This window comes from Pelodiscus sinensis, chromosome 1, assembly GCF_052426305.1.
Source record: "Pelodiscus sinensis isolate ZL-2025 chromosome 1, ASM5242630v1, whole genome shotgun sequence".
NCBI classification, from domain to species: Eukaryota; Metazoa; Chordata; order Testudines; family Trionychidae; genus Pelodiscus; species Pelodiscus sinensis.
This window is the reverse complement of record NC_143052.1, coordinates 166,933,392-166,955,975: the sequence shown is the minus strand read 5'-3', so window position 1 is coordinate 166,955,975 and position 22,584 is coordinate 166,933,392. Positions and strand designations below refer to the sequence as shown.

Genomic DNA, 22,584 nt, shown 5'->3' with positions numbered 1-22,584 from the left:
TAAGGGTGAAGCTTAATGGTTAACTGGTTAACTTTTCATATCCCTACTAAGGGAGAAATATGTGGGTTTGTAATATATAATTGGAATTTGGGGAGCTCTTACATCCTTGTTTTTAAAAGAGCTAGTTTAAATGCCTCTGATATTCCTGAAGTTGGAGCACACTCTGGGGAACAAAGCTCTCAAGCCAGCCTAAATGTGTATGAGAAGGTAAAAAAACCTAATGAGAATTTTTTATGGCTTGTGGAGACCCAAGATTGTGAATCCTGCTTGATGGTACCTTCTAGTAGAAATGAGTGGACAGTACTTTCCTGCTTTCATGTAATTCTAACTTCTGAAACATGCAATAATGATCATGATGTGAAAGAAATATAAAGTTGAAGTGAAAGAAATTGTGTCTTCATCTTGCATTTTAAGTTGGGGGTGGGGAAACAGAAAACTGTTAGTGACATTGTAAGAAAAAAGGATGAGTAGATTTGGGAGATGAGAGCTTCCTTTTGTGTGACAAATATAAACATAGATGAAGTGCCCTTCTGCAGATATTCTTTATTAATTCAGAGACTTAGATATAGTTATTTCCATTTGATGAGTTGTGAGCACCACTAATATCTCAGTGGCATTCCTTTGTGCAAGAGAAGAAAATATGCCTGCTCATAATTTGTAGATTATGCCCGCTTACTGCAGTCTGTAGTTAGATGGGTTTAGAAAGAGCAGTTCTGCATTCCATTTATATAAAGGGCAAGGGAAGAGCTGTATTACAGTCCATCTCAGACTTCAGAGGAGCAGAGTTGATGGACTTCAGATTTAATTTCCTTTTGTCTTCTCTAGCCACCCAATCAGATTTCTCCGGTTCCTACACCACTGCCCTCACGGATACAGAAAAGTGCTTCTCTTCCAGATGTCCCCCATCTTCCATGGAATGGAAATCAGGGTAAAGTAATCCTAAAGATGCTTAATTATAAAGATATTGAAGTTGTGGTTGATTTCCATAAGTAGGAATGCTATATCTGTCTTTTAGACTTTAGCTGTAGAAAGTGGGAAATTCATGTTTAATTCAGATCTGAATATATTTAATATATCTGGAAAAACAAACTTTGTTAAAATTATTATTGTAAAAGTTGACCTGCAGTAACAGGGTTTCACAATAGAAAGAACAGCAAGGAATCTGGTGGCACTTCAGAAACTAACAACTTTATTAGGGCATAAGCTTTTGTAGTCTGAAGTGTTTTTGCTGAAACAGACTAGCATGGCTGCCCTTCTGAAATCATAATAGAAAAGTAGTTCATGATATTCTGGGACAGTTTTGGCCCACAGATGTATGGCTACAGTTTCTTTTAGAATTTATGGGAGTTGCATGTACATGTTTGAGGGCAGAATGTGACCTTTGATCTCCAATCATTTACAGGCAATTAAAGTGAATTGTTGTAGGAAAGCATTTATAGTGTAACTTCCATTTTATTAGGGATGTACAGGGCCTAGTCCAGACTTTGGCTACATCTGTGCTTATGTCAAATAGAACAGGATGAGGAGTTTTACAAGTCAGAGTGAAAGCTCAGAACAGTGCCTGCACTGAATAACAGGACAGCCTAGCAGGGGAGAAAGCTATTGTGCCAGTGCTGTACTTGAACATTGGCAGATTAGTGTCTTATTAAACAGAACTCCGAAAAGCCAATCTCTTCCCATCTCCATTTCTGTGGAAAACTGATACTTTGATCAGCATTGACTAGCAGCAAAGGAAACACTCAGGGTGCTGCCACAGTGCACTTCACCCTGCCTCTGGGTATGTCTACACTTGCACCCTCTTTCAAAAGAGGGATGCAAATGAAGACATTCGAAATTGCAATGGATTTAAATATTCTGTGCTTCATTTGCATATTTGCGTTATGGCACTATTTCGAAATAGCGCTATTTCTAAATAACAGACACTGTTAAGATGTGGTTATTTCGAGAGAAAACCCTTCTCTTGAAATAACTGGTAAACCTCACTGTATGAGGGAAAAGAGTTATTTCAAGAGAACGGTTTTGTCTCGAAATAACCACGTCTTAATGGCGTCTGTTATTTAGAAATAACGCCATAACGTGAATATGCAAATGAAGTACGGGATATTTAAATCCCAGCTTCATTTGCAATTTCAAACGTCTTCATTTGCATCCCTCTTTAGAAAGAGGGTGCAAGTGTAGACATACCCTCTGGGAAACTCTAGTATAATATACAATAGCACTTAAAAATGCTTTAAACAGTCAAGCCGCTAGCCAAGATACATAAAACTAGTGTAGGCACTCAGTGAATCTTACTGAAGAGGGCATGGGCTAGGCTGGGGTAAAGGAATACCTTTCACCTATGTTTCAGTGACAACTATATGTATAGTTTTCACTGACAGAAGACAATATTTTAGTAGTTTGGACCTATTGCTAAGTCCGTGAGCATTGTTTCTTGGTTTGTATCATATGTAACCTGTTATATGTTCTAGAGCTGTTTTTTTTACTGAGGTGAGTTCTTTCTAGGGATCTGTGATTCTTTTTAGCCCCTCTACAGTGTAAAAGCGCCATATCCTTAATTCAGTCTGCGTCCTGCTGGATTTGCTGGAAGCTTACTGAGCTTTTCAGAGTTCCTGGTGTCCATGACGTTTGCCGTCCTCAAGAGACAAAATGTTGGAGAGCTTTTTTGGAGGGAGGCATGAGTGGTGGTGGTAGTTGGACTCCAGGCCACTGGCGTTCTTGTTAACCCTGTGCTGTACAGGCAGTCCCCGGGTTACGTACAAGATAGGGACTGTAGGTTTGTTCTTAAGTTGAATCTGTATGTAAGTCGGAACTGGCGTCCAGATTCAGCCGCTGCTGAAACTGATCAGTTTCAACAGTGGCTGAATCTGGACGCCAGTTCTGACTTACATACAGATTCAACTTAAGAACCCCAGGCGTCCCCAAGTCAGCTGCTGCTGAAACTGATCAGCAGCTGATTCCAGGAAGCCCGGGGCAGGGGCTTCCTGTAGTCAGCCACTGGTCATTTTCAGCAGCTGCTGACTAGGGGACACCTGGGGCAGAGCAGCTGGGGTGCTGCTGGGTTGGTCCAGTGGCACCCAGAGCGGCGCTACGGGACCAACCGGCAGCGCCCCAGCTGCTGTACCACAGGCGTCCGGAGCAAAGCCGCGGAGCACGGGGGCAGCGGGACAGCCCAGACGCGCCGTGGCTATCCTGCTGCCCTCGGGCTCCGCGGCTTTGCTCTGCTCTGCTCCCCGTCCCCCAGGTCTACAGACCAGGGGGAGGGGGAGCAGAGTAGAGCAGAGCGGCGGAACGCGCGGCCAGCTGACAGCCCAGACGCGTCTGGGCTGTCAGCTGGCCGCGTGCTCCGCTCTGCTCTCCCCCCCCCCCCCCATGGTTTGCAGACCAGGGGGAGGGGAAGCAGAGCGGAGCAGAGCAGAGCGGCAGAACGCGCGGCCAGCTGACAGCCCAGACGCATCTGGGCTGTCAGCTGGCCGCGTGCTCCGCTCTGCTCCCCCCCCCCTGCAGATCAGGGGGAGGGGGAGCAGAGCGGAGCACAGCAGAGCTGCGGAACGCGCGGCCAGCTGACAGCCCAGACGCGTCTGGGCTGTCAGCTGGCCGCGTGCTCCGCTCTGCTCCCCCTCCCCCTGGTCTGCAGACCAGGGGGAGGGGGAGCAGAGCAGAGCGGAGCAGAGCAGAGCGGCAGAACGCGCGGCCAGCTGACAACCCAGACACGTCTGGGCTGTCAGCTGGCTGCGCGTTCCGCCGCTCTGCTCTGCTCCCCCTCCCCCTGGTCTGCAGAGGGGGGGGGGAGCAGAGCGGAGCCCGCGGCCAGCTGACAGCCCAGACGCGTCTGGGCTGTCAGCTGGCCGCGCGTTCCGCCGCCGCTTTGCTTCCTCTCCCTGGTCTGCTCGAGACCAGGGAGAGGAAGTGCCCCGTTCGTAACTGCGGATCCGACGTAAGTCGGATCCGCGTAACTCGGGGACTGCCTGTATACTTAAAATAGAGTACTTTCTGGAACTACGCTGGAGGTGAACTGTGACTATAGAATTTCCTGTCTGATGGAAAAGTGTCCTTTGAACAATTGCCTTGTGCTCTCGCACACCACTGCCTATTTGTATGTTTTGTCCAATTGTTATCCTGAGTCTTTTACTGAATTGTGTGGCCTGACGTAGTGGGGTCTTGATCTTTGATTGGGGCCTATAAGTGCTGCTGCAATATAAATAATAAAGCTTCCAGGATGGAATGAGTATTGCTCGCTGTCTAGTGATGCCTGCAGATTTCTTCTTCCAGGTGTGCTTGGGAACATCTTCTACTTCCTGAACATTTACAGTTGCGGAGAGCTGCCCTCTCCCTGTGAGCAGCGCTTCCTCCCTTGTGAGATTGGCTGTGTCAGATACTCTTTACAGGATGGCATAAGAGCAGACTTCCACCGCTTTATAGATCCTGGTGAGCCTTACGGGACTTGGGGGGAGGAAACTCATCCTTTTAGTTATGTGGGAGACTTTCTAATCCCATTCCTCTTAGCCCAGTTCAAGTTTCTAGCATAAGACATGGTCCTATTTCCAGAGATTGAGTGTTTCAGGTACATATGTAGACCACATTGTTTTATAATGTTTTATGTAATGTGCTTAATGAGTAGTGTAAGAATAAATGTTAAACTACTATGACTCTGCTGGCCACCCTTCTCTGGTTAGCAGGGAAAAACAGTCTTCTAAGCCCTTAATACAGATCCATCAGGCAAACTGCTTGTGATTGTAAAAGAAATCTTGTGAGAAAGTACTTGAAATAAAATCCTTTATAAAGCTGTCTGACCATCAGCTGGAAGACAAAATGCTACTGAGTAGATGAGGGATGCTTCACAATTGTGTGCATTAGATTTAATAGTAAACTGCATCTGTGTATATAAGGGCTGAAACAGGTATACAACAAGTATTAAAATGTGAGCGTTGTTCAGGGTTTGAGCAAATGAGTATAACTAAGAAAATACATTTTAAAAATAAATGTGCATTCATTGCAGTTAAGCAAGGACACATGATAAAGCTGTTAACTATAGCACAATGAGGTATTCATTATTTAGAATGTGTATCTATTTCTTGCCTGGTAATGTGAGTTATCTCTCTGCCCTCTTGCAGGAGAGGTGCCCCGTGGCTTTCGGTTTCATTGTCAAGCAGCAAGTGAGTATTAGAGGAGGAAAGTAGGGGAGTGTGCAAGGCTTGGCCATTTCATTTGCCATATGTACTCCACATATGTTAGATATCGGGTTATTGAATAGTCATGTGACCACATAAAATCTTAGCGGTTACACAATTATTCAATATTCCCCAGAGATGGGGCCCCCAGCCAGTTCAATGGGACCCCAGTGGCCTCTGTGTCAGAGGCAGCTGTGTGGAGTGGCAGGCAGGGGCCAATTTAAACATCAGCTCCCTATGCAGACTATCTGACTGCCGCCCCACACTTCTGCCTCGATACATAGGTGGCAGTGCAAGGTGGCAGCAGCCCTTGTCTGTGGGGTCCAAGCTCCCTGTGGACAGAGGCTGCTGTGGAGGGTAGGGATGTTAAATTTTGACTAATTAGTTGATAAGGGTGCCTCCCCAAGGCTGTTGCTATACTTCAAAGGCAAAAGCACTGCAGCGAGCACAGGGCTAGCAGAGCAGTCCCCCGATGACCTCGTGCTCCCTGCAGCATTTCAAAGTGGCAGCACCACATGGAGCCCTGGGTCAGCTAGGGACTTCCCCACTGACCCCGGGCTCTGTGCGGCTCTGCTGTTTTGAAACTCCATGTGGAGTGTGGGGACTCCTCGGCTGGCCCCAGGCTGCACTCAGTGTTTCAAAGCGGCAGTGCCACGTGGAGCCCTAGGTATAGCCCCTGGTTCCACGCGGCGCTGCTGCTTTGAAGCACCCCACTCTCCACCGCCCCTTGGCTGCCTCTTTCTGAGACTACAGTCGACTACTGTGTTGACTATTCAATAAGCATTTGCTAATCGGATAGTTGACTACTTGACTAGTCATTCACATCCTTGCGGCGGGAGGAATGTCGCAAAGCAGCCTCTGTCCACAGTGGCTGGGGCCCCTATCCATGGGGAGCTCAGACCACCTGTGGTCAGAACTTGTTTTGCGGCAGCCTCCCCTGTCCTCCCATTGCCACTGCTTCCTCTGATGGAGACAGCAGCACAGTGTGGGGCAGGTGGCACCGTGGAGCTGGCTTTTATGCAACTTCCACCAGTACCGGCTCCTGCTTCCCCCCGATATACAGGCAGCAAGGGGGGGGAATGCATGTAGTCAACAAGTTTAACTGATAAGCCTGGGCTTATTGGTTAATCATATAGTCAACTACATGTTGACATCCCTAATGTATACCAGCCCTTTAAACATTTGCTTTGCCTGTGAGTTGTGATGCTTCATGGGAACTATGCATCTCACATCCGAGGGCGATGGGTACTAGGGAAAACTTCCTGGAGGGTTTCATGTTTCTGTGTCTTTTGTAGACTAGAAGCTCTTCTTCTGAATAACTAGTCATTAAAGAACCTCTGACACTTTTCTCTAATAATTACATTTTAGCCAAACATCCATTGTAGGTAATCCTGTTCTGTTGGCTATGATCTGCTCTCCCGCATGAAATTGTATTGACCTTTTGTAATTCTGTCCTAAACTACTGTGTAACTTCGATGTAGCTTCTCAGCTGTCATTTCCAACTCTGAGGTGGCTGCTTTTCAGTAGTAAATAAAGCATCTCCCCTATGTGCGTCCTACACACACTTTAAAGAGAGAGTTACCCAAGTATTTTGATAAAGGGAGGGGAGAGCTGGGTGAGGTTTTCTTTCCTAGTTTTTCTTTAACAATGTTACTTTATATTAGCATCTTTCAGTTAGGAAAAAAAAATAAAATTCCAGTGAATTTGATTCATGTTTTTAGAAGCTATGTACACACATAGGGGAGAAGCTTTAAAGTAACATTATTAAAGAAAAACTAGAAAAGAAAACCTAACCCAGCTCTCCCCTCCCTTTATCAAAATATTTGGGTAACTCTCTCTTTAAAGCAGTGTAGAACTCTCACCACAGAACATCCCAGATATTTGGGAGAAAATAAGTAGATGCCTGGTAAAGGTGAGGTTCTGGTGGGTGCATGAATCTTGCAGTTTTTACCTGTGGATGGTAGGTAGGACTGGGGATGGAGAAAAGTGTGTGTGTTTCTTAATAAAAAAAGGTAAAAAAGGACTGTTCATATTCCATTTTTCTCTCTTCATTAATCTCCATTTAGGTGATGCCACTCACAAGATCCCTATCTCTGGTTTTGAGCTCCCAAAAGTTGGTTACCCTGTTGTGTTACATGAACTTCACACATTTGTTCAACCAAACTGCGGCAGATGGCCACCTGTGTACTGCAAGGTACAATCCAGCCCCCTCCGAGTTAGAACGGACCTTCAAAACATATGGTTCTATTGTAGTTGCCTAAAGAAGCCTTTAAAGAAAAATCTGTAATTACATTTCTGTCTGATAACTAAGGAAACACTTTCCCTTTTAAAACATAGCCAACTTGCAGGGGAGTGGGATTATATGCTCTTTGCTACTTTTCCCATGTTTTCACTTCCCCCCCCCCCCCCCCATCCCAGACCAGAGGGGAGACTTGATTCTGTACTGCTTTTTTAAAAAAGTGGAATTAAATTCTTTTTTCCACTGACTTATTTTTGGGGTAGGGATTCAGGAGTCTGGAATACATAGTTCTCTGCTTTTCTGTTCTCCCCATGCAGTTGCCTTCCACATACTTCTAAATCTTTTATTTCTGTTACTGCCATCTCCACTGCTCCTAGGGCAAGGTCATCATGCTTCATGTTTCAGCCTTTCTTTGCTTAAAGGGTCAAAACTAAGTTTTTGAAGGGGGATTTTTTAAGTTGTATTGTAATTTGGATCCATCCATGCTAGCAGGTCAAACTGTAGGAAATATGGGGCCATGGATTCCTGTTTAAAATAAATTATACCTAAAAATTAGACCTGGTGTCAGGCCTTCAAGAAAACAGAATGGTGATTGGAAGAGAACCAAAGAAATGATCTCTTTGGGGTGCAGGGATAACTTTTAGGAAGCGTGACAGTGGTGCTGTGCAAGAATTAAAATAGCTGCAGAAGATGTTTTAGGAATGGTGGTGGTGAGAGGGGTAGATCGGGGTGGACAATAATTTCTAAAAGGGGTCCACTTCAGAAATTTATGAAGTGGTCCTAGGCCACTCCAGAAGGGGAATGGCTAGGAGATTTCTCTCTAGCAGCTGCACATCCTCGGTGTGGGGGGAGGAGACTTTGCACACCTCCCCCTCCCCAAGTCTCAATTGGCCTGAGTGCGGGAGAGTGGCAAGGCAACTGAAAGGTGGATCCACCTGCTTGGTGGGCTAGATGCGGCCCACGGAGGCCCCTTTGCCCACTGCTGGGGTAGGTGGAACTAAACTCCATAGCTGTAGTATTCTGGAGTATGTGATTGTGAAACTTTTTTCTTTTTAGTCTGATGACTGGTACAGAGTAAACTGGTGTCTGAAATGGATGGCTAAGGAAGCAGGTGAGAAGTCTGTCTCTCTCTCTATCTCTCTATCTCTCTATATCTATATCTATATCTATATATCTATAAAACTTTTCCTGTGGAATGACAGAGTGGCATCATGCATTGCTCTGTGTCCTGCAGCTCCTCCCTCAGCCGTGTAGCCTCCCTTGTCCCCTGTGCTCCAGGGAGCCGTGAGCCATACCTACAGCCTCTCCCCTTGCCCCTTCCTTGTGCTCGGGACGGGCGGGCGTGGGAGCCGCGTGGCCTCTGGCTGGGCCTGGCCCGGCCCAACCACTGTTGGCTGTGGGGAGAGAGCCAGGCCTACGTTAGCCTGGCACAATCCCCTGGTGGCTGTGGGGAGAGCTGGAGCTGGGGGCTTGGGCACAGCCCCTCTTGGCGACCTGGAGGAGCTGGGCCCCACACAGCTTGGGTCAGGCCCTCCTGGGGAAGGGGGAATAGGGAGGGCATAGCCAGGCCTGGCTGCAGCATTGGAAGTGGGAATTAAGTTTAAGCCAGGTGGAGGGAGAGAGGAGAAAGGGCCTGGATGATATGGGCAGAGATTGCGGGGCGGAGAAAGCACCTGGGCTGGCACAGCTGCAGGCAGGGGTGGCCAGTGGATGTAGGCAACCTCAGCAGTTGTCTAAGGCACCGCGTTTAATGCAGCGCTCAATGAAGACGTTATGCCATTGAGGGCTATGGAGGCAGGGGCGCTGATTGCACATTCCGCTGAGGGTGCCAGTTGCTGGCAGCTCTCCTCGAGCTGCTCCTGGCTGCAGGTGAGGGGGGCAGGGAGGGAGAAGGGGCCCGGGCTGGTGCGGTTGCAGCCCCAGCCCTCCTTGGTTGCTAGGGTGAGAACTAAGGTTGCCTACACCCTATGAGAAGGGGTTTGGCAAGCGTAGTGAGCAGGGGTCACAGCCCCCTTGTTAATTTTTTAAGATTGCAAGGAGTGTTTATATTTTCTTCTCTATTCCACATGTCTTTGGCAAAGTTGTAGCCATTCCTTCTCCTCTTCTTGGCTCTGTCTTCTCTGTGTAACAGGTACTGAGAGCCATCTGGAACTTCACAGTGTGGAAGACTTGCTGGTGGAACTGTACAAGTGGAAACTTCAAAAGGAGCCTTCCAAGACCTGGGTGCACAATCTGCTTGATGTTTTCATGTGGGACTACTCCAGTAACACAAGGTCTGCTTGGCATTGGCTCTTCCCTTTTTCCTGAACAGAAAGATGTTATAGTGGTAACTGTTAGCCATGTTCTTTAAACTATCTCCCAGTGCCCTACACACACAATCTAAAACCAAAGTAAAGAATGTGTATACGTAAAATCTAGTCTCATCATTAAGTTGGTCCTCCTTGGATCATAGCTCGTATATGGCTGGAAGAAATACGCTCTTGGACAGTACGTCTCTGATTTTCAAGTGTAAGAATAGGTTTGAAGGCTGGGAGGCAGATGCTTTTGAGCCTGACAGAGTGGATAGGGATGGGGTGAGATAATACTTTTATGTGCTTGTGTTTGGGAGTATCACGGAGTAGACACACCAGCATGGTGCCTTCAGCTGGTTGCCTTGGGGAATTAGCTTGTTTCATTGGGCACTTTCCTCCAGCTGGACTCACTCCGGGTTCTTCCTTAACCACGGCTTCCTCTTCAGGACACTGCCCTCCGGCAGTGCCCACTCCAGTCTCTCTGCCCCCTTCCGGGGCGGGCGGGAGAAATGTTGTTTACTCCACTGCACACTCCAGGGTCCTCTCTTCTCCCAGGTACCCCCCAGTTGTTCTCCCTGGGAACACCCACCTCTTCTGTACCCACCTTGCCTCAGTGACCCACTGCCAGTCTTCATCTAGCCCCCTGCCTCCAGGGGCAGACTGTAGTCTGTAATGGCCACTCATCACTGGCAAAGGGATGTGGACCTGTTGCCCCTCCCTACTGTGGCTGCCTCCCACAGCCCTGCCTCCCATGGCTGCTTCCTGCAGCCCGGCCTGCCATAGCTACCTCCCGCAGCTCCAGTAGCTTCAGGTCTTGCAGCTGGGGGGCTTACTTGGCCAAAGCCTTTCTTCCCCAGCACTGCTCTACCTCAAGGAAGCCGCCTGCTTTCCTGGCAGTCAGGTCCCTACTGCTCTCCAGACAGAGCAGCAGTCAGTTTTCCCTCCCTCCAGGAGTCGTCCTTTATCTAGCCCCAAGCTGGGCCCTCATTAGCAGAGCTGCCTCAGCTGGGGCTTCACGCCCAGCCCTCACTCAGGGCTGGGCTTTTGCCCTTAAAGGGCCAGTGCAGGGCAAATGTGAGTATTTTTGCTTCTGTATATTTCACAACCCCATTACAATTGCATTAAAGAAATGTTTGAAAGAGTGTCTGCTTCATTAATAATCCATAGAACGATAGTAGTCAGATGTTCTTACTTGTATCCTATAAATTAAAATACAGGTAAATGGTTGGAATTTTATTGCTAGACTGTACTTCTGGCTGCAAAAATACAGTTTTGGTTTTTTTTAATATGGGTGCTTAGATTATAAATTGTAGCCAGGTTCTTGTTACATCCTTGAAAGTCCACTGCCTTAATTGGGTTTACATAGATATGCCTAAGAGTGAAACACCTTATATTTGATTAAGATTCAGTTTTAATTAGAGATGTAAGCAAATAGTCGACTACCCATTAAGCAAATTCTTATCAGGCAGTCGAGTAGGAAATCAGCTAGTTGCCCCCCTTCCCCTCCCCCCCCCCCCCCGGCTGCCTCTATCAGAGAGAGGCAGCCAGGGGGGAGCACAAGTGGGTGCTGGGGGGAGCTGACTTAATTCCATCAACTACTCGATTTGCTGATTAATAGAAATTTAACATCCCTAGTTTTAATACATTTCTCGCAATATGCACTTTTTGAATGCATATTATAGACAAAAACTATATTCCTTGTTTCGCTTTCAGGTTCTCATGTGATATGGTCCCTTTTTAAAATTTACTTTTGGGCACCAAGATTATGCCAGAAATTTTCTAGATCTGGTTTTAATTACATGGAAAATGACTAGGTGAACAGGAGGTTGTCATCAGCCAACAGGTTTCTAATCTAGCTAGATTAATTATATCCATCTCAGTTAAGGGTGTGGTTTTATTTCCATTATGAACTGAGGAATTTCAATCTGCACTTAGATGCAAGTGGCATGAAGAGAATGATATCCTGTTCTGTGCCTTAGCATCCTGCAAGAAAACTGCGTGAGTACCATGAAGGGGATGTGTCTGATATATGCAGACAGTTCTTGGCTTTTGGACTCTGTAGCCCTGGGTTTCTGGCTTCTCTAGTTCCTCTGAGGAAGGTTGTTCCCAAGTTGGGGTTTTTTTCTAATGGCTTTCCTATTGCCCGTGATAGCTCTTCATTAGTGTCCTTTATTCTTCTCTGTAGTTTAAATATTAGCAATGTGATAATAACTTAATGTTACCCCATGTTATCAATGCCTGCGTAGCCATAGTTTGATTTCTATATTTGAAGGGGCAAAAGGTTTAATGTTGTTAGTGGGTATAGGTCTAACTTTTGGATTTATCCATTGTTTGTGATACTTAAATTACAGTGTATTTGATCACTCTTCATGTTTTATTTTAACATAATTATTTGCCATGTTTACAAGCAATCACTTTAAAAATCAGCATTTGCATAACAAATTGACAGAACAGAACCAAACAAAATACTGTAATGTAACTCTGAATCATGTCTTCCTGGTTTTTAGAGATACATAAAGGTGCCATACACACATCAGACAAATGCAAACCTGTCCCCTTTGCCCATCTGCCTAAGTACATTCCATGCACATTTAACTTTCCTTTTGCTCTGTCACTCATCTGGATTTGACACAGTCAGTGCTGTAGCTGCACAGACCCTTGGGAAGCAGATCAGATCTTGTATTCCATTTGCTGCAGTGTTACCAGCACTGATTAGAATATGACCGCTGTGCCTAGATGCCTGTGTTTCTGGTTCAAGTCTCTCATAGGCTAGTAAAATTGAAAAGGCCCTAAGCTGGAGCCCTGCTGTAAGAAATCAGGATCTGCTCTCCTGCCCTTACATAGCTCATGTGGCTGACCTGGATGCACAGAGCATCTTGTGCCTGCTCTCCCTCCACCTTGTAAATTGTCTCTATTGTGTATCCAATTTGGGGAGGCAATGACACCCCTCCCCAATCTCTGTCCATGAATGCCTCTGCTTTGGTGGGTGTCTGGTGACTCTAATAGCGCTAGCATAATAAATTAGCGCCCCATCTTGGATTGTGCTTCCTGCTTTAGAGTTCACTGTGCTTTTTATAGTAGCAGCCTAGGGTTCCTATGTTGGGATTGAATGTAGTAAGGACTTTGTACCAATTTCTATTCTAGAAACTCACGCATGGCCCTGTTTGCTGTGCTTTTTGGGAGTAAAAGTAGGAGTTATTTGGGCAAATATCCTTTTAAATAACTGCATTATTTTACCAGCAGTTGGATATAGTAGCAGTCTTCGTGCTCAAACTGATTTAATAATGCTGTGCACCATTAATCAATTGCCATGTTTCACTCGGAGGTCACTGCATTTTAATGATGGGGGCAAAAGATTCTTGTAGCTTCATATATAATTTTTAAAGCAGGTTGTCTTTTTTTCTGGGTGAATGAATGTTATGATGTAGTCTTCATAGCTCACCTTTCCTCCCTACACCCATACACACCTCAAAGTGTTGGTAATAGCTTCTGTATGTCCTTCACCATAAAAAGAGGTGGGGCTGTGCTGCCTTTGTATATAAAAATACAGCACAAAATCTTATTACTCTTTTTTTTTTTTTTTTTTTATTTTGCTCAATGTAGCTATTGCATCAGTAACACTCTGGCAAGTGTGTATGGATTCTCACTCACAGCAGCTCACCTACCTCTTCAGGACTACGACTCCAGCAACAACATAAATCCCAAGATGGTGGTATTGGATGCTGGCCGTTTCCAGGTCATCTTGTTTAAATTTGTGCTGAATTATTTCAAGCTGTTATGAATACTCTTTTCCTGAAGGTGGCTTGATTTCTTCCTGGGGCTGTGTAGTTGATCTCCCAGTGTCAGATACTCACTTTTACAATAGGTGACATCCTTGTTAATACTGCACATAGGGTATTGGGAAAGCCAACCAGGAAAGTTCTCCACTATTGGTTAGACATCTTTCTGAAGTTTGTCCCAACCCTTTGCTGCAAAAAACTCTGATCTGTCCATGAGGTCCTCCAAAATACACCTGCAGAAATGCCACTTCTGGAATAAGAGGCAGGAGAATTAACCTGTTTGAATCCTATGCACGTAGGCAGCCAAATATTGTGTATGTTTTACTGTCTCGCCTAAATCTTTGCCTAGCACTCTTTGGTATCACGAGTAGGTATGGTGGATATTCTGTGAAAGAGAACACTTGTCTGTTCTGAGAGGAGGGATTTGAATTTTTTTTTTTTTTTTTTTTTTTTGCTACAGAAGCTGAGGGCTGAGAATCCTGGTTATAATCGATACTTCAGTTCTCCAGTTCAGAAACAAGCAGCTTCCACATCTGCTGGTGAGTTTGAGACTTTCATATTTGGGAAAGGAAAGAAATGAGAATTAAGTCTTTGTCACATGACTATGGCACTCTCCTTCTTTAGCCCTCTTGTCTCTGAATACAGTAAATGGCCAGATGATCATCACAATACCTCTCTTGGCTTCTGCTGATTCATGTGTACAGTTATAGATTTGGTTAAACTAATATCTGATTTCAGCCATATGAGCCAGCACCCATTGTACTGGAAAGAATTCCCAGAGCCAAAAAGGACTTCTCCAGTTCATTGTGCTCATGCTGTTACCTCTATTACCCTGTAGACCTCCTCTCAGCAGACACCAGGGATGAGACAAGATTTCTTAGTGGGTATTTGGGGTAGAATCGTCTTCCCAACACTTTTTCTTGTATATAAAGCACAGTACATTCAAACTCAATGAATACTTGTGGCAATGTGACTTCCGTTATAATTCCTGACTCCTTAGAAATCTGCCTTTGGGGGCTAAAATACTGTTTAGTTGGGTAGAGCCCCAAGGTTACATGTATGGAAAATATGAGCTGCATTTGCCCAGGTATTTCTGAGTTAAGTGATCAAAGAAATAGATCTTCTTTCTAAAACAAAAAACGGGACTATGTAGCACTTTAAAGACTAACAAGATGGTTTATTAGGTGATGAGCTTTTAAAACATCTTCTTAGTCTTTAAAGTGCTACGTAGTCCCGTTTTTTTGTTTCAGCTAGACTAGACTAACACGGCTATATCTCTATTACTAATCTTCTTTCTAGGCCTCAAATTATGACCTTTGCACAAGGGTAACTGAAATGTCAGATCATTGCTAGTTTTCACTGAGGGCTAGTAGCTGTGAGTTTGCAAGAAAACTGAAATCTGTGTTGAATTTTTTTTATTGTACATGCAATCTTGCTGTATTTCAAGTTGCAAGATTGTGGAGTTGGACCAAACACTGTTTACTTGCTGCATAAAGTAGGGTTTTCTTTAAACTTTTTTGGTTACTTCTGTTAAATCAATAAAACAAAAGCAGAACAATTGAGAACTTTTCCTTTGTATACTCTTGGCAGTGTTAATCCACATATATAGCATATACTGTGCCAAATTCTGCTTTTGCTCTGTATAACCCCACCAGAGACAGTGATTTGCTTGGAGCAATGGACAATGGGCCAGTTTCTGCTTTTGAAGTTCAATAGATGCGTGCAATGTGGGTGCACTAACATTGCTAGGAGAATCTAACTCAGGCCTTTCCGGACTCTTGTGCTTAAATGCTCAACTTTAACATTGCCTTGATGAAAATTTACTTTTAACTTGTAACTTTATACACACAGAGACATCTGAATGCCTAATAGAAAATGTGAAATGGCAAAAAAGGTTCCACGAAACTTAAGTTTCCAGACCAAAGTAAATAATCTTATTAGCAGCAAAATAGTTGTCAATAACATGTTCCAGCTTGGGTCTACACCAAGAGTGGGCAATAAGCTGGAGGTGGTTCACCAGGGTTTGCCCCTGGTGTGCTTCTGGTTCTTTATTCACCTGCATGTTCACAGGTATGGCTGCTTGCAGCTCTAGTTGGCCACGGATCAATGTTCCCACCATTCTCAGTCCTGGTCCATGCCACTTCCCACAGCTCCCATTGGGAACAGTGATCTGCAGCCAACAGGAGCCAGAAGTGGCCGTACCTGTGGAGGCGTAGGTAAATAAAGCACCAGTAGGCTGCCAGGGGCTAATCCTGGAAAACCATATCCGGTCACTTATTGCCCACGCTTAGTCTGCATCCAGGATGAAAGCTGTCATTCACTCCTTTCTCAGATCTAGTCTGTCAGCTGTCTGTAAATTCTAGCAGACATCACTGTATTCACACTCTGTTCACGCTTTTAAGTCTGGTTTACTTTACCTACATAAGAGCTAGAAAATTAGGTTTTGTTTATCTCATTTGCCTTGTTTCCAAGCAGTGATGTAGCTGCATTGATGAAAACTGTTAGTGTAGATGAGGTAAACTAGGACTTGCTGTGTTGAAATTATAGGAGACAAGTACCCATTAAAGGTTTGCCTAAGGGAAGTCAAACCAGCGACTAGAATTGGTTCAGTTCTTTGTGTAGATCTGGCTGGGGCAGGAAGGGATTTAAAATGAAATTTTAGGTTCTGGAGCACAAGATGCCAAACAGGGAACAATATCAGTTCTCTGACTTGGCCTGATTCAACCCCTGCACTAAGACCACAAAGAACAAGTCATGAGCTTTTTTCAGAAGGGTGACACTGAGGCATTTGATGTACATCAAGAACATTTCAGAGTCCAAGACACTGTTTCTTGGTTAGGACAATCAAAAGGTGCAGCCCCACTAGTTTTCATCTGGAGCAAGGGAAAGTAGGACAGCAGAACTCTTGAATTGTGAATATTTTAAGAGGTGCTTGACTTGCAAAATGTACTGGTTAATTTCGTAGGTGAACGTCCAAGTGGAGTGAGATCACCATGTAGAACATGTACCATGCGAGGAAGAGGAATCACTCGCTTGCTGGAGAGTGTCTCCAGACTTTCCAAGTCCTCCGACAACTGAAAGCCTGCTCTGTCTCCTTACTTTACCAGGAGAACTGCACATCCTGCTTTTTTGTACTCCCATTGTAGTCTGGGACTTCACTAGACTGCCATTGCTTTCTCACCCCTGTATGCAAAATCATAAAATACATTTCCCTTCCCTTGACCCAATTTAACAGTTCCCTTAGAATGACGACGAACCATTAACTGAGGTAGAAGTTTGCTTCAAGTAGAAGAAAATCCTGGTTTTGTCTATAAAAACTATTTTGAATTGGCAACTTCTTGCTCTCTCTCGAGTAAATTCATCCCCATTTCCTTTGCTGGGTAGTGGGAGGAGAATTGCAAGAAAGGGTTGTGGTCAGTAACTGCATGTTAAACATTCTTCTGATCTTCTGGTGGTTATATAGTGTTAAATTCATTATTTGAATGATAAATTTCTTTAATCTCCCTAGCACCATGGTCTCATCCCCACTCCCACCCCTTTGTTAGATGTTGGAAGATAGTCTTCTCTACATATAGCCATATAAAATGATACGGTAGCTGGGAGGCATTCTAATACTGAAAGAATGGGTGGAAATGTCTCAAAGGTCTAAATTCTTCCTGGGTGGCAGGATGGATTGAATAGTGGAGTTGGGAAAGTAAAGAGACTAATATTTGTTGGTGGAAAATCTTCCTTTTGTTTAAAACTTGCTATGAAGGAGTCTTGTTCTGATGGGCATTGAAAATATGACAGGGTGACAGGGGTATTGGCTTTTCTCTGTAGCTGTGCTGGTGAATACTGGTGTTATGCTACATTGTTATGAACCTCAAGGTACAAGGAGGAGCGGATGATAAAGTTTGTAACTTCTCTCTTTAAAAGTAATCCCCAAACCATTAGTCTTTTGTACAATTTCAGATGCCAAGGAGGCCTGGAGTAAGTGCTGGCTATTAGCATTTTGGAGTACCTGTAAGAATGAGAGTGAATGTAGAAACTTTATCGCATTTTATTAGAGAATTGAATGCCATACCTCTGAGGAAAGAGAGGAGTTTTAGCAGTTTCCTGAAAAGTTGTTTGTCTTCTGTAAATTATTTTCTAATCTTATGTTTTAAGGCAGTTGCCTTTAGAAAGAAACAAGCTCTTTTTTTCTTTTAACTTCATTTGAGCTGTTCCATCGTTCACTCCACCTGAAGTTTCTCTTATGTGATAATTCCATAGCAATTAATTGTAGTGTTACAAAATGTAATGTGTCCCTGGTAGGAAGCAAAATGTAGATAAGTCAACTCTTCTGGCACTTATGAAACCTTTAATATGCTTATCCTTATAAGGAGCTTAGACACTACAATGATAAGTGGTAAGATAAGTGCTTGGATAGGTACTGCTGCATCTAGAAAGTAGCATCTTTTGTACATAAGCTACGATATACAAGATCACTGAACTGCCTTGATACTTCCTACCTGTAAGGCCAACCTATATGCCCAGGAAGCTTCATTGGATGATTCCAAAGTTTCATGACGCTTTCAAAAGAAGCTTTCCCTCCACTTGACAGGTCTCCCTTTTCCAATGTTAGTAATGGTCCTTTATTAGGTGGGAGATCAGAAAGCCTTTGAAACTGAGTTTCTGGGTGTAAGCATCTGGAAATATTTGATGTGATCATTGTGAAGAAGAAACAAGACTCCAGTCATGTTTGGATGACACTAAAGGTTTGTTCCTATTCAGAGAACTTGGAAGTGTTGATTACATCATTATAGTTTCACTGGTCCAGATGTTTTCTTAACGAAGAGAAGCTGTTAGGCTAACATTATCTTTACGAACACCACTGCTCCTTCTCTGCTCCCCCAATTCACTCAAATTTTGGTCATCATTTGGCTGTTTTGAGAATTGAACATTGTAATAAAATTCTGTTTGGTTTTGATTATATTGTTTGTGCAGAAGACAAAGTATTTCTCTTTATTAAAAAAATAAACTTTCTTGGTTCACAGTATCCATTGTATCAATCTTGCAAATAAAGCAAAAAGTAATGTAAATGTGATTATTGGCATAACATCTAGATGTCATGACAACTAAGATGTTGCTTTGCAAAAAACCAGAAATTTAGATTTAACATTCCCACAAGTCTACTTTTCTGCATCTTTGCATTATAGTAGTATACAAATTCTACAATATACATTTATACACCATAGGTAGTGAACTGTAAATTCAAGACCGTCACTGTTTTATCACAATGTCCAGCAAAATGAGATACTGTATTTCTACTGTAATATAAATATTAAAATAGATGACTCAGAGTGTTTCACACTTAAGATGGATATCGTGCATTTTGCATCGCTACAGTACGTGTGTTGTATAGAAGAGGATCATGGTGGTAGATGTGAGCGGTTGTGGTGAATGTTCCCATTGCATCTGGTGCTCTGATTTCCTCGCTTCTGAATAGCTTGATATTTTAGCTTTACGAATTCAACTTTTGCATATACGTGGTGGGGGGAATGTAGTTGTCAACTAAACCATCATTAGCGGGTGGGTTTTTTTTCCGTTTTAAAAGTGTGTAATGCTGAAGGTCATCATTACAAACAGTCTGCTAATACACAGACTGTTGTAATTGAAAGCTGCAGCAAGTCCATGCAAACTTTCAGTCATGTTGTCATGGAAATGTGCTAGGGAAATAACAAGACAAAGGGAATATAGCATCTGGGAAGAGTTTGAGTGATACAGCCTGATTGCTTTAAACATTGTTTTTCACCATGTGTAAAGTACATGCTTAATATTGTGTGGGTGTGTGGATGTTCAAGCTCTATACAAATTAAACTGTCTTTAAGTGTCTCCCTTCCACAAGCCACCTTAATTAACTACTTTAGTCAGACCTGACTCATTGCCTTCCTGCTAATGTGGGTTGTCTCTTGGCTCGGTCCAGTGACACTGATGGGTGACAACCTCTTTTAAACTAAGACTATATCAAAGAATTCACTTTACTAAAATACGGTTCTTAGTCAAGTATGACACTCCCCTCTGCTTGCCCTTTCAGAAATATTGGCCAGAGAAACTGTCTGAGAGTTATGAAAATGGAGTGGAGTCTTAAAGAGAGCACATTAAGAACATAAGAACCTCCATACTGGATCAAATCAAAGGTCCATCTAGCCCAGTATCCTGTCTTCCCACAATGGCCAATGCCAGATGCCCCCAAGGGCATGAGCAGAACAGGTAATCATCTAGTGATCTCCCTCGTGTCATCCATTTCCAGACCCTGAGAAACAGAGGCTAGGGACACCATTCCTACCCATTCTGGCTAATAGTAATGATGGACCTAACCTCCATGAATTTATCTAGTTATTTTGTGAATTCTGTTAATGTCTTAGTCTTCACAACATCTTCTGGTTGACTTGCGCTGCGTGAAGAAGAACGTCGTTTTGTTTGTTTTGAAGCTGCTACCTATTAATTTCATTTGGTGACCCCCTAGTTCTTATGTTATGGGGACAGTAATTAACTCTTCCTTATTCTGTTTCCATACCTGTCATGATTTTCTAGACCTGTATCATATCCCCCCTTAGTCTCCCCTTTTCTAAGCTGAAAGGTTCTAGTTTTTTAATCTCTCTTCATATGATACTCATTTCAAGCCCCTAATCATTTTTGTTGCCCTTTTCTGACCCTTTTCCAATGCCAATATGTCTTTCTTTGAGATGAGGCGACCATGTCTGTATGCCGTATGCAAGATGTGGGCGTACCATGGATTTATATACAGGCAATAAAATATTTTCTGTCTTGTTTTCTATTGCTTTTTAAATGATTCCTAACATTGTTTGCTTTTTTTGATTGCTGATGTACATTTAGTGGATGTCTTCAGAGAACTATCCACAATGACTCCAAGATCTCTCTTGAGTGGTTATAGCTAAATTATTCTACATCATTTTGTATGTATAGGTGGGATTATTTATTCTAATGAGCATTTATCAGTATTAAAATTCATTTATCATTTTGTTGCCCAATCACTCAGATATCTCTAGTAGATTAGTAAGGCATGATTTCCCTTTACAGGAACCATGTTGACTTTTCCCAACAAATTATGTTCTTCTGTGTGTCTGAAAATTCTATTCTTAACTATAATTCCAACTAATTTGCCCAGTACTGACGTTAGACTTACCGATCTGTGATTGCCAGGATCACCTCTAGAGCCCTTTTTTAAACATTGGTGTGTCTATCTTCCAGTCATTAGGTACAGAAGCCGATTTAACGGATCGGTTACAAACCATGGTTAATATTTCTGCAGTTTCACATTTGAGTTCTTTCAGAACTCTTGGGTGAATGTCATCTTGTCCCAGTGACTTGTTACTGTTAAGCTTATCAATTTGTTCCAAAACCTCCTCTAATGACACCTCAATCTGGGACAGTTCCTCAGATTTGTCACCTAAAAAGAATGACTTAGGTTTGGGAATCTCCCTAACATCCTCAGCCATGAAGACCGAAGCAGAGAATTAATTCAGTTTCTCCTCAATGACTTTGTCTTTGAGTGCACCTTTAGCATCTCTATCGTCCAGTGGCCCCACTGGTAGTTTAGCAGGCTTCCTGCTTCTATTTAAAAAACATTTTGCTATTACTTTTTGAATTTTTGGCTAGCTGTTCTTAAAACTCATTTTTGGCTTTCCTTGTTATATTTTTACACTTGATTGGACAGAGTTTATGCGCCTTTCTATTTTCCTCACTTGGATTTCACTTCCACTTTTTAAATGACTTTTTATCTCTCACTGCTTCTTTTACTTGGTTGTAAAGCCACAGTGGCACTTGTTTGGTTCTCTTACTGTGTTTTTTAATTTGGGGTATTCATTTAAGTTGGTGCCTACATTATGGTGTCTTTGAAAAGTCTCCATTTAGCTTGCTCGTATTTTACTTTTGGTATTATACTTTTAATTTCTGTTTAAATAACCTCCTCATTTTTGTGTAGTTCCCCTTCCTGAAACTAAATGCCACTGTGTTGGGCGGCCGAGATATTTTTCCCACCGTGGAGATGTTAAATTTTATTACATTATGGTCACTATTTCCAAGCGGTCCAGTTATATTTACCTCTTGGACCAAATTCTGTGCTACACTTAAGACTAAATCAAGAATTGCCTCTCCACTTGTGGTTTCCAGAACCAGCTGCTTCAAGAAGCAGGCATTTAAGGTATCAAGAAACTTTATCTCTGCATATGAGGTGACATGTACCCGTTCAATATGGGGATAGTTGAAATTTCCCACTATAGTTGAGGTTTTTTTTAAATTTTTATAGCCTTTCTAATCTCTCTTAGCTATCATAATCACTATCGCTATCCTAGTCAGGTGGTCGGTAATATATCCCTGCTGCTATATTCTTATTGTTAGAACATGGAATTACTACCCATAGAGATTCTGTGGAACATTTTGGTTCATATAAGATTTTTACTTCATTTGATTCCACATTTTCTTTCATGTATAGTACAGCTCTCCCCACCAGCATGACATGATCTGTCTTTCCAGTACATATCTTGGTATGACTGTGTCCCATTCCACCAAGTTTCTGTGATGCCTGTTGTATCTATGTCCTTTATTACGAGTTACTTTAGTTCACCCATCTTATTATTTAGACTTCTAGCGTTTGTGTGTAAGCACTTTAAAAAATTGTCACTATTTAGCTGTCTGCCATTTCTTGATGTGCTTGAATGGCTCTCTTTCATTTGACTGTTTGATTTTATGCATATTTTATCATCTTCCATCCTCTCCTCCTTACTAGAACATAGAGATTCTCTATTAATAGAGTCTCCCCTAAGAGATGTCTCTGTCCATGTGCTCCTTCGCACGCGTCTGCTTTCTCCCAGTCCTTAGGTTTTAAATTGCTCTACAACCTTTTTAATGGTAAGTGCCAGCAATCTGGTTCCATTTTGGTTTAGGTAGAGCCCATCCTTCCTGTATAGATTCCTCCTTTCCCAAAAGTTTCCTCAGTTCCTAATAAATCTAAACCCCTCCTCCTTACACCATTGGCTCATCCACACATTGAGACCCTGCAGTTCTTCCTGCCTACCTGGCCCTGCACGTGGACCTGGAAGCATTTCAGAGCCTGGGTTTCAGTC

General features: G+C 43.3%; 1 protein-coding gene across 4 annotated transcripts in view; it reads left to right on the top strand.

Moving 5' to 3' along the window:
* Positions 1-20,215, top strand: part of MAEL (maelstrom spermatogenic transposon silencer) — a 39,442-nt gene extending 19,227 nt beyond the window's left edge. The window contains exons 3-12 of one of the 4 annotated variants that reach the window (XM_006124231.5): positions 826-928; positions 4,270-4,425; positions 5,112-5,153; positions 7,235-7,362; positions 8,464-8,518; positions 9,539-9,680; positions 11,634-11,696; positions 13,302-13,434; positions 13,938-14,016; positions 19,533-20,215. In XM_006124231.5, the coding sequence (XP_006124293.3) occupies positions 826-928; positions 4,270-4,425; positions 5,112-5,153; positions 7,235-7,362; positions 8,464-8,518; positions 9,539-9,680; positions 11,634-11,696; positions 13,302-13,434; positions 13,938-14,016; positions 19,533-19,558 (927 nt within the window). In that variant the 3' untranslated portion in view covers positions 19,559-20,215. Of the gene's footprint in view, positions 1-825; positions 929-4,269; positions 4,426-5,111; positions 5,154-7,234; positions 7,363-8,463; positions 8,519-9,538; positions 9,681-11,633; positions 11,697-13,301; positions 13,435-13,937; positions 14,017-16,442; positions 19,492-19,532 lie in introns of those variants that run through there. The other 3 variants (XM_075909208.2, XM_006124229.5, XM_006124230.5) reach the window with 3 other exon arrangements.
* The last annotated feature ends 2,369 nt before the right edge of the window (positions 20,216-22,584 follow it).